Raw genomic sequence first — 12,358 nt, forward strand, 5'->3', positions numbered from 1 at the left:
TTTACGCCCCTGTTAATAAATGCAGAATCTTGTCTGACGTGTACGTCCCATTCAGGGATTTATCCTTTAACAATTTAATCCTATTCCACTGTTCGCTCTGTAGTCTTTTTATTAGTTGTTCCCTTTTTTTTTGTAGAAGGGAGTGTGCCAAGGAGCTGTCTAATTACATTGAGCTCTTTCAGCTGTCTTTGGGGGGGGGGCGGAGGAAGGGAATAACAGCTTGCTTAAATGTACTTTGTCTAGCTGACTCCTGCATTTTGCCGTTTGCTGCAGGCGAGGTGTTTGTGTTAGATGATGGAGGAGAGGTGGACCTGGATCTGGGTAACTATGAACGCTTCCTTGATATCCGTCTCACTAAGGACAATAATCTGACCACTGGGAAGATCTATCAATATGTGATCAATAAAGAGAGAAAAGGAGATTACCTGGGCAAAACAGTGCAAGGTAATGCATGTGTTGCTTTTGCCACTAGTAAATATAAACCTTAATCTCCCACTGTTCTGAATATTTCTGGGTCAAGGAACAATCTGAGTTACACAGGCTATTCTTTTTAATTATTTGGTTTAGCCTACACTGTATTTCTGTACCTATTTAGGGTTGGTCTTTTTTTTTTTTTAACTGAGTCCAGATTACAAGCCCTAAAGTGAATGCAATTATACATTCGACACTCAGTTGCAACACTTGGTTTTAGCAGTTACATTTTCCCAAGAAGATTTTCTGTGCTGTGTGTTCAAATGATGTCTGAGGAAGGGTACTGTGATACCAAAAGTTTTACCTGTGTGAATACCAACTGTACAGTTGGTCCAATAAAAGATAGCACCCACAATAATTCCTATTTTTCATATAACAGCAACAATTGCTTGGGAACGACAGCACACCAGGGCACAAATATGTCGCTGTTAACAGGCATTGACTAATCATTCCCCTTCCCATAAGGAAAAATGAAATATCAGTGTAAAACACTTATACTGAGAACTGTGTTCACACAAGGAGAGCAGACCTCTTTTAACTGTATAGGTTTTGTCTAAAAAAGGCAGTTGTATTGCTCTAAGTATAAATAGACTCTTAGACTAATGTGTTTGTGAATTACTTGCGTCTTGTTATAGTTCTAAGGTGGTCAGGTGTTAGGTTTTTTTTGAAAACCTTATATTATTCATCATAATAAATTACTGCTCTGTTTTGATTATAAAATGACTTTTTCCCTCTAAAAATAGTTTAAGAGCTGCATTCTACTTGTACAGAGGCCCCTGAAATAATCTTATTTCTTATCCCCGCAATACTTTGGTGCCTATGGTAAAAATATACATATTTCTAGATTTCTGATATATATATTTAGACATTTTATATTTATTTATAGAAATTTATACAGAGCATCTTTTCTGTTAGTATTTTAATCCTTTTAACCCTTTTGGTTTTCCTTGATTATTTGATTCCGGTGGGATTTTGTGAGGGCAGTAGCAGTTCAAGGTCTTCACGTGTTGTTATCAACTTGTATTTAGCATCAGAGAGAGGGCCTCATTTTTCCAAAACTGAACCTGAAAACGTGGAGTTAGTTTGTAATCAGGCTAATACAACCTAGCACCATCTAAAACTAATTATCCATCCCTGTCTTTCCAGTAAGAAAGCTGCATTCTCTGTGAATAGCCAGTCTTTTTTTTTCTTTCTAACAATATTACTGGTTTGCATAAAATGGTATAGCGAGTTCTAAAACGATACTCTGCCTGTAGTAGTGTCTATTGGAAACTGGCACCTAAATCATCACTTACAAGCATCTAAACTGAAGCAGGAATATATGTCTAGCCAAGTGATCTTATTAGGAAGTTGTAGCAATAATTATCACTTCTAATCCGGAATGCTTCAACTGATCAATGGTTGATGTGTGTGAGAAGCAATTCTCAGTAGTTTGATCAGAGATGAGTTAGAGGTTGGAATTGTTTTAACCTTTTGTCCTATATCTGTTATAGTTGTCCCTCACATCACAGATGCTATACAGGAATGGGTAATGAGACAGGCACAGATCCCTGTAGATGAAGATGGCATTGAACCCCAAGTGTGTGTGATTGAGGTTTGTAGCATTTTTCTCACTAAATTTGGAGTAAACTTTACTAACTACTGGCAGGTAAACTCCATTAATATAACGTTTTTCACATTATTGTTTGGGACAGTTTAAAAACAAAATCTTTGGTACATGCCAGGTTTTTACTTTGGTAGTAGTATTTTTGGTTTCTTTGGGCTAAATCCATAAAGAGTCAGGTATCATTGTTGCAGCAGCTGATTTTTTTTCCCCCAGAACTGAGGAGATAGCTACTTAAGCTGGTGAATTGAAATGCTCCTTGCATGCACTTAGATGCCTAGCCAGGCTATAAGGAAATGCCTGCCTGTGTTTAGGATTCACAACCCTGAAGTTTCTATTATGATTTTAAGTACCTAAGCCTCCCAAAACACAGCTGGGTCTCAGTTTCTACTTCAGTGAATATTATATTGAATGAATGAAACTTGTAATCAATTTTCTAGTATAAAATACTTGCACTGAAACTCATCTTTTCCCCAGCCTAGGTGAGTGATCAAGCCATGAGTCTTTAGTGTCATATTCACACTTGCATGTTCTCTTTGGCTCAGTGACTATGTAATTATTCTGTACAGTGTGAAATGGCTTCAACAGGAAGAAAGAAACCGCTCATTTGGGAGTTGGAGATGCAGTTCAAATCCCCTTAAGCAGAGCAGGGACTTGAACCCTCACCTCCTGGGTTAGTGCTTTAGGCACTTAGCCAATAGGTAAAGGAGTGTGAGGGATGTACACCTCATGGCATTTCTGTTGTGAGACCTGAACTGGTGCCCTGAGAGTGACTCCTGGGGAGAGGTCCAGTTGGCATATCGATGGTGGAGTGGGGTCTAGGTGATGAATCTGTACAGGTTTCTAGGTGCACCTAGGAGTGCCTGACTTGAGCACTGTCAACCTTTTGATGCTGCTGAAAATGGCCAAAAAGACATGTAGGAGTCTAAGGAATTTTACTAATGGAAACTTAGATACCTATGAATGTTAGGCAGCAGTTAAAGGGCTGCCTTTTGGGTCTGAATTTTGGACTTGGGTGTCTTTAGTGGCAGTGAAGTGTCACTCGTGGGTCTAGCCCAGGGGTGGGCAAAATACAGCCTGCGGGCCAAGTCCGGCCCACCAGACTATTTCATCTGGCTTGCAGGCAGGTGGCCACCAATTAATCATACCTGTTCCAGCCTGCACCGCAGCTGCCTCTGCTGTGCTCAGCATGCGGCTGAGCCCCGTCCATTCCCACCAGGGCAGTGTGATGCACTCCCACCCTTGTGTGTGGGGAGGCCCAGGCCAGCACATGGCTTCCAGGCAGCTTCTGCTGCAGCCGCCCAGAAAACTGCTCAGCTCCCCAGGCTTCCAGCGGCTCCTCCTCGTGTCTCTGCTGCCGCACTCTGAGGGTAGGGAAGTGGTGGTGGTCAGGGAGCACAGTGCCCCACACCCAGCCGGATGGTGGGAGCATAGAGCCCAGGTCACTCCAGTTCCATCAGACAGGGCTTCCTTCAACTCATGTGCAGCTCCTGGGACTTGCGCACCACCACGGGGAAGCCCCACACAATAGAGCCAGTGTCCTCTGCTGCTCCCTGCTGCCACACGTAGCTGTGGGGACTTTGCTGGAAGTGGTGGGCAGCCCTGTATGATGGAACCAGGACGGTTCCGCTCCTTAGTTCCTCGTGGAGTCCAGGAAGCTGCACGTGGTGGCAGGAAGCGGGGCCAGGTTGCTGGCTCCATTGTGCAGGGGTCCCCTTGCAGCGCACAGCTCTGGCTGGGTCCCAGGAGCTGCACATGAGATGTGGGGAGCCCTGCGTGATGGAGATGGGTAGGCCTGGCTGGCCCACTCCTCGCAGCCACATGCAGTTTCTGGAAGTGGCCAAAGGTGTGAACCACCGGAGGGCTCTGCCTGTGTGGGCCACGAGCACCTCCTGCTACTGCAGCTGCTACTGCTGCCCTTGGTGGTGGTGGTGGCTGTGCACCATGGGAGGGAGGGGCTGTGTGCATGTAGGGGGCTCCCACACGCACACCCCACCATACCTCCACACCCTCCCCCATACCTTGCACTGCCTGCACATCCCCGCCCCCACAACCCCCACACCTGCTCACAGATACACACCTGCATGGCACATATCTATGCCCCCCCAAACCCCTTTGCACATGCATCTACTCCACCACAAACACTCCCCCACACACAATATAGAAGAGTAAGACTTTGAGTTACTATGTTATTGCCTCTATATACACTATGCAAATGCATGTAAATAAGGAGAAAAATGTTTTTTGACATAAAACATGTTATCATAGATGTTTTGATTTTTAGTATATGATTTGGGTTGGTTTTTTTTTCCAGTTCCAAGATGGCAAACCCCTTATTTTCAAAAGGAGAACTTTCAGGGCCAAGGGGAGGGACTTCCAGTGGCAGAGGTTGGAGTGACCAGGGCACAGGGCACCTGTCAAGGCACAGGACTACCCTTGCAGCCCTTGACAGCTCACCGAAACTTATTAAGTGGCCCTCCAACTGAAATAATTGCCCACCCCAGTCTAGCCCTTTCTGCTTGGAGCTCAATTCCAGGGTAGACTGTAACTATGTGTTAATATCCATACACATTAGACTTGGGAAAAGTGTTAAACTTGTAGGTTAGTGCTTCTCTTCAGTCTCCCAAGAAGAGAACATTATTGGAGAAAAATATTGGTTGGATAGAATGAAGAACATGGAGGTCTTAGGGGCTCTCAGTTGGCCAGATTCATCAAAAATGCAATGAAGTTCCAATATTTTGTGTCTTGCTAATGGACCAAAGCAAAAATCCCAGTGCTCCATAGAATAGCACTGATGTAGCTGCACTCTAAACAGGACAGGGTTGGTGCCAGAAGGCAAATGCTGGGAAAATCAGTTGTAGGGAAATTGCTACCACTTTTTTAATCCTAAATGATTTGCTTTCTCCTTTAGCTTGGTGGGACAGTAGGAGATATAGAAAGTATGCCCTTCATTGAAGCGTTCCGCCAGTTCCAGTTCAAAGCCAAACGAGAGAATTTCTGTAATATTCATGTCAGTCTAGTTCCCCAGGTAAGGCCCTGGTAGGGAAATTGATACCACTTTTTTAATCCTAAATGATTTGCTTTCTCCTTTAGCTTGGTGGGACAGTAGGAGATATAGAAAGTATGCCCTTCATTGAAGCGTTCCGCCAGTTCCAGTTCAAAGCCAAACGAGAGAATTTCTGTAATATTCATGTCAGTCTAGTTCCCCAGGTAAGGCCCTGGAAAGGTGTGATTGATGGCGTTTCCTCTCATTAAGAGTTATTTTATAAATGTGGCTGGAAATGTAGTAAATATGCCTGTGCATTGAAAGGTACCTGTATGTTTTGTATATAATAATGTATATGCAGTATATATAGAAGTATGACCAAAACTACCCCGCAGCATCTTCCACGAAATGCCCGTTTTGTTGTATATAACTGGGAGTTTCAGTAAATGTAAAAGTTCTACATCTCTTCTGTTTTATTTTTGCTGCTCTATTTGAAATATTATGTACATTTTTAATCTCAAAATGGAATTTTTGTCTAAGAGCCAAATTTTCTATTTCTGTGCACCCTACATGCTTTTTTATAGTTCTGCACAATAGGTGTAAAATCCGTACCTGTTAGAGTAGTTAACTTCTATAGCCTCTTTACACTGGTGCAGGCAACGCAAAATGCAAAGTAATGAGAAGTGGATTGTAGTGTTATTATTTGGCCCCTTTAGTAGCATCTCTCCCTGCCTGTGTCCTTTTCCTGGATTCTGCATTGTATCAGATTCATAAAATGTATTAGATGATTTATTTGAGTGTTTTTAACATGCCTTGCATATTTAATTAAACCAACTCACTCACTAGGAAGGCTTGACATTTTAAGATCATGTAAACTCATTGATTGCCATCTAATTCCTTTTAAAATTCCTATAACAAATCCTGCTAAAGCTACAGTGGAACTAATAAAATCACTGATGCAGGTGAGAGTCAAAGAAGCAAGGGAAACATTGATAGGCTTTGTAAGAAAGGGAATGAAAAAAATCTTATGCACAAGGAAAGGAATCGTATTCAAGTTTCTAAGATGTCACTCCAAGTGAAGATAAAACAGAAAAATTAAAACATAGTCTTTTGTGGCCTCTTTATAAATTCCATTGTTTAGACCCCAGACCAGCATATGATATGCTTTGGTGGCTCAAATATGTGCACAGCTGCCTTATTTTGAAGTTACTGGACAGTCTTCCTAACTCTGAAGCATAATGGCAGCTGATATTGTTAATGTTTATTTAATTGGGGCTGATCTAACCAGCTTATGTGCTTATCTCGTCCTGTTGGATGTAGATGTTAGGGTGGAGTTTAACTGGCCGGTTAGTTATGAATTACTGGAGTGGGGCTCAATGAAATTTTTTTTTCCTGTTTCCTCCAACTGTGCAGTAAAAGAAACCTCAGGTTCCTGCCTAGCTACAGTCTCTTCCCCAGCCACTCTGCATAACTGCTTATGTAGATATTGGGCAGTTTGCTCTTTGCTTGCGTACTTTTGGTACTTAATGTCAGAAACGAGAGGAAAAAATGCTTGTTACAATACTACCCCATAAACCAAGGATCCCTGACCTATGATTAGGGATTTACTCGATTCACGATTTTGCAATTTTTGAAAGATGACTTTCCCTATGAGCCAGCAGCCCGGCCTCACAGCCCACCAGGTGGGGAGCCACCGACATGAAAGGGAGCAGCCAAGATGGTGGCTGCCCCCTTCTTCCTTTACCACTGATTGGCTGAGAAGGCTGCCTTTTGTGCGGCTCTGCCCCTCTCTGCCAATCAGTGGTGAGGGGCGGGGCTGCATGAAAGGCAGCTTTGTCAGCCTATCAGCAGGGGGTGGGAAGGAGTGCTTGCCATGAAAAGACCCTGAAAATGGCACTGGGCGCCATGAGTGATCTGTAATTTTTACTTCCCCTCCATGTGCTTGAAGTAGATCCCTACCTATGATTTGTATCTCCTGTGGTTCCTGGAGATGTAAGAGCTTTACAGTTGAATTCTGTGTATTTACCTATCAACATTAGTATGAGAATTGATTGCTTCTCCAAATCTCTGATTGCTAGCCAAGTTCTACAGGAGAGCAGAAGACAAAGCCCACCCAGAACAGTGTTCGTGAGCTCAGAGGACTTGGGCTCTCCCCAGACCTAGTAAGTTTTGTTTTCTGCATTCAACTAAAGAGTGGTGCTGATACCCTGTGACAATCCTTGTGATACAAATCAAGCCTTGGGTGGCAGGCTTCTGCTGCATATTGATGGTACAATAAAAATAATACACTTTAAAATCATGCAGCACGTTTTCCCCAAGCAATGGGAACTTGACATTAAAAATGGTTGTTTTTAGTGACTGGGCAAATGAATTTCTGAGTTTTACATTACAATCTTTGTGTTGCTGCTTTCTCTGCTAGATTGTGTGTAGATGTTCCACCCCGCTGGATACGTCTGTAAAGGAGAAGATCTCCATGTTCTGTCATGTAGAACCAGAGCAGGTAAAGATCATTGTCCTCTCTACCTTTTCCATAGCCAGCACTCTTGCTGCTCAATGCTGCAGGCAGCACAATGCCACAAGCAACACAAATGCTGTGGGAAACAGTTCCTTAGAAGCTTACATCTTTTTTCTCCTGGCTATGTGTCTTAACTATAAAAATGGGTCCAACTGTTTGTCCTTTGTTTATAGTCTTAAAACATATAAAACTTATAGATAAATTCTAGGCCTGTGCGAATCAGCTACTTTTTGCTTCAGATTAAGATTTGGCTGATTTTTGGGGGACAGTGATTCAATTCAGTGATTTGAATCGCTGTCCTGAATTGATTTGGCCCAATCTCCTAATCGAACAGGCCACATCCCCTGCCTGCTTTCCCAGCCCCATCAATGGCTGCCTCGCTCAGCCCCAGTGTCCCAACGCTTTAAAAACAAAACAACCCGAATCTTTTCCAAATCAATTCAGACCTGTTTATTAGTCTCCCGGTTCAATTTAGATTCGGAGATATGGCCAACAAATTGGGCCAAATCTCCGAATCAAATCGGCAACTGAAGCTCACCTCTCTCTCTCAATTCTGAACCCCATTACACTTGAGACACCCCCTCATTGGATTCAAGGTGCACCCCTCGATAACTGTTGTGAGTTGAGTACCACCCAGTTTCAAAAACTTACTTGTAGATTACAATACTTATTTACTTGCAGAAGGGTCTCGCAGTAGGGATGGGGAATCATCCAGGCAGGGACAAACGTGAGCCTACTCTTAGCTGCTTAATTTATCTTCTTATCTCCTAACACCTCACTCATCTCCTCGCATCTTACAGCAGCATCCCAGGGTGCCCCAGCATGCTGGCTGAGAATCACTTGTCTAATCTGTGGAAATAATTTCCCAAAGTTAGACAAAGTTCTTTGGGTAAATCCGATATCTTTTATTAGACCAACTAAAATAGTTGGAAAAATTCTTCTTTGCAAGCTTTTGGGTACAAACATGCTTTGTCTCAAAGGTTGCTCTTAATGTTTCAAATTTGTTCTATACCTTGGGAAAATTTTGGCTTTTAACATCTTTGTTTAGAACCAAAAACTTACTTGCCCTAAATTGAGTTATTGTGATTTGAGTGTATTGCACGCTGCTCCTCACACAATACTTTATCTAATGTTCATATTACCATTTCTTCCCATCCATTTGACGTATTCATTTCATAAGAAGAGGCTGTACTGGAAAACTGAATTCTGTTCAGTACATATTTGCTTTTCTTTTGTGCAAACAGGATGTTAGCACTCAAGAAACGCATAGTTTAAATTATGTAGAAATGTTATTTGCTAGAGACAGGTCATTGAATATAGATGGAAAGAAGCTAGACTCTAAAAATGGACTTTTGCAACTGTCAAGTCCAGTTGTGGTCTTTGAAGTTGCATTTTCATAATCGGAGGGTGCCATGTTTTTGTCTCGGGGAATTCAAGTAAGATTGTGTAGCTTACAGAGAGGGTTTCTAAAGTTCATTGCAAAGTCCAGTTGCTGTCACTGTTTCATTATTATCATCATCGATATAAGTTCCTCGGTTGGACCTTAATAAACAATTATACTGATGTCTAAACCAGAATAGAATCTATATGTATTACCTTTGCAAGGTACGTGGAAGTAAATTGTTTTTCTGAAAAATTAATTCAATAAATAAGTGCCTTTTTTTTTTTTTACGTAGCCACATTTCTAATCATCATCCTGGCAGACTGAATGCTTTTTGCCATATAAACAGAACTGATTGCTACTTACTACTTTTTCTGCAGATAATTAAAATCCGTTTCTGCTTGAGTCCATAAAGTGGTATCAGTACATTTTATGAAGTTTTAAGTGCAGTCGAAGTCATGGTGGACAAATAACATGTCACCAAAATTCCTTTCTTTTTTTTTCAGTCGATCAGAAAGATTGAAATTAATTCTTTTTACAGATAGAGTAGTTTGATTTGTTGTAAATTAAACATTTTGAAACCGTTCTTATAATATTTTGTAAGTGACAACCTGAAAACTGAAATTCTCTTTTGATGATGACTGTAGTGCTAACTTCCCAGTGTTGCCCCATTTACATGCTTCTTTCCTGCTTGGAGAGATCAACTACTACTTAGTTTGTATGGCTGTACATGGAGAGCCCAATTCAGTTGGGGACTATAATCTTAAAATAAGATAGTCCATACCTTAGAGACCTTGTGATCTTAATATAGGTCGGTAAAAGAAGGGAGCTAAATTCACTCTTGGTGGCTCATTCAGTCTGTGACCTAATGACTCTATTGAGACAGCCAAAAGGTGTAGTGTGAAGCTCACACACCTTCACTCAGAACTGAATTAATACAGTACTTTTTCAAAATAGTACCTCCTACTTTTCAGTGATTTTTGAATGATGCAGTTTTCTCCTCAAAGTAGAAGCAGGATAGGGGTGCACCGATAGAGATTTGTGGGGGCTGATGCCAATAGCCAATTTTTAAGGAGGCATATTGGCCGATACTGATTCGATGTCCGATACAGCTGCGTGCAGCTGGTAAGTCTGTTGTGGTGGAAGGGGAGGAGGGAGGGAAGGAGTGTAGTGGGGCAGATCAACGCCCCCCATAGCAAGGGAGGGGACAGGGGCAGGCACTGCCCAGCCGGGGCGGGGCAGGGTGCAGGATGGAGCCGCGACTTGTCGGTGGGGGAGAGGGGGACGGATCCTGCTGCTGCCTGCACTCTGAGAGTGCGGGGGGGCATGTGCCCCAGATCTGGGCGGGGCGGGCAGGCTGCATCTGTGGGCTAGAGCTGGGGCAGTTCCAGGCTGTTCTTGGTGGAGGCTGGGCTCAGGGTGGTGGCTATGGAGGTGGCTGCAACCACTCCAGATTTCACCGTGGCCCTGCTCCCAGTGCCACCGCCATGTGCCTGGCGCAGTGCTGGCTCAATGCCCCGCCTCCATCCACATGCCAGGAAGAGCTGGGGGTCTGGGCACGCAGCGGGAGCAGAGCTACAGTGAAATTTTGGGTGGCTGCAGCTCACGCCCTGAGCCCAGCCCCTGCTGAGAAGAGCCCGGTGCAACCCTGGTTCCAGTCTGCAGCTGCAGCTCGCCTGCCCTGCCCTGCCCTGCCCTGCCCCGCGCAGATCTGGGGGACACGCCCCCTCCCTGCCTGTGCCTTCCTGGAGCGCAAGCAGTGGTGGGAGCTGCTCCTCTTCCCCCCCCCATGACTGGGCAGCACCTGCCTTTGCTCCCTCCCTCACTGCTGGGGATTTTGATCTGCCCCCCATGCCCCTGCAATTTCCCTTCCCTGTCCCCTTCCACCACAGTGGACTGACTAGCTGCGCGCAGACAGCTCTCCATGCTGCCGGTTTTGCTCCTCACTGCCTAAGTACTATGCTGCAGCTGCACGCACGCACAAGCATTTATCGGCCAAATTATTGGCCACATCAGGCCAATTTCCGATACAGCCAATATTCTTTATATCGGTACCGATCGAATATCGGACCAGTGTATTGGTGCACCTCTAAAGCAGGAGTGTCTGATGCTCTATTGTCTCTATACAATCATTTGTGTGCTCATGTGCATGCATTTTAATAAACCTTCTATATTATGAACAGGTTATTTGTGTTCATGACGTCTCTTCCATCTACCGGGTTCCTTTGTTACTAGAGGAGCAGGGAGTTGTTGATTACTTTCGACGTAGGCTTGATCTTCCTGTTGAGAAACAGCCCAGAAGGATGCTTATGAAATGGAAAGAGATGGCTGACAGGTGAGCTTCACCACAGGAAATCATTTGAGGTCAGATCCTGCACCTGCTTTGGTGGGCAATGAGAATGGTTACTCTAATGCCCATTTTGGGTTATTTTTTCACAAGATTTCATCATGTTTCTACCTATTTAGCTATTAAGAAAGAGAAAAAGGGGGAAAAAAAAAACAGTATTGGATCCAATTGGGCAGTTTATTAGCTGACTTTGAAATTGGATTTTCTGCTCTTAGCATGGTATCTACTTAAAGATGAACAGGAATTTGTGCTCTGGGTTTTTCTAAGTGGACCAGTTGTATGAAAGCGAGACCAGAGACTCCAAAACATGCCTTGATAGAAGTATAGCTACAGTAAAATCATTATTGCACTCCTATAATCCAGCTCAACGAAAGAGCAGTTCCCTGAGAGTGTAATGTGTGGGTTTGGACAAATGTACATGTGCACTCATTCTCTGATTAGGAGGGGACAGCGCCTGTAACATGCCAACAGCAATACAAGTGTAGCAGAATTGCTCCAACTTCAAACCTGGATGAATAGGGACCTACTGAAATCAAGGAAGCAGGTGGGCAATTTTGAAGGCCAGTTACAGCAAGCACTGCCATATTCATGATTTTTCACAGCGAGCCCCCACCCCCATGCTGCTGATTGGCCAGGGAGTCCCAGGGGCAGCCCTGCCCCTCGCCACTGGTTAGCCAAGAGGGCTGCTCTTCAGGCAGTCCTGACCCTTGCCACTGATTGGCTGAGAGAGCTGCTAATTTATGTGGTTCCACCTCTCACCATTGATTGGCAGAAAGGCCAATCACTCATCTTTTAGATTTCATTATTGCCCCTGGCTACTTAAACGAAGGTGCAGAAACCCTGTCACTTTCCTGAGTGGCACCTTCGCTGCATCTGTGTTACTAGCTTAGCCTCTCAGTAGCTCTCTCTCAAACCACATGCTCTATGGCTGCAGGGATTGCTGAGCTTTCTTTTTATTCCAGTAAGCTTTTATCTTTTGGAGGCGATTTTGTACAAAATTGTGAGAAACTCTGTTTTTTGCGGTGATTGTGGAAACACTTGTTTTTCATGGTTTC

At 43.8% G+C, this 12,358-nt stretch overlaps 1 protein-coding gene across 2 annotated transcripts in view; it reads left to right on the top strand.

The window, feature by feature from the left end:
* The window catches only part of CTPS1 (CTP synthase 1), a 30,750-nt gene that overhangs the window by 926 nt on the left and 17,466 nt on the right, over positions 1-12,358 (top strand). Inside the window, exons 2-7 of one of the 2 annotated variants that reach the window (XM_006014824.3) lie at positions 274-444; positions 1,965-2,065; positions 4,986-5,102; positions 7,139-7,222; positions 7,480-7,560; positions 11,140-11,291. In XM_006014824.3, the coding sequence (XP_006014886.1) occupies positions 274-444; positions 1,965-2,065; positions 4,986-5,102; positions 7,139-7,222; positions 7,480-7,560; positions 11,140-11,291 (706 nt within the window). Of the gene's footprint in view, positions 1-273; positions 445-1,964; positions 2,066-4,985; positions 5,103-5,168; positions 5,285-7,138; positions 7,223-7,479; positions 7,561-11,139; positions 11,292-12,358 lie in introns of those variants that run through there. The other variant, XM_014525168.2, reaches the window with a different exon arrangement.

This window comes from Alligator sinensis, unplaced genomic scaffold, assembly GCF_000455745.1.
Source record: "Alligator sinensis unplaced genomic scaffold, ASM45574v1 scaffold264_1, whole genome shotgun sequence".
NCBI classification, from domain to species: Eukaryota; Metazoa; Chordata; order Crocodylia; family Alligatoridae; genus Alligator; species Alligator sinensis.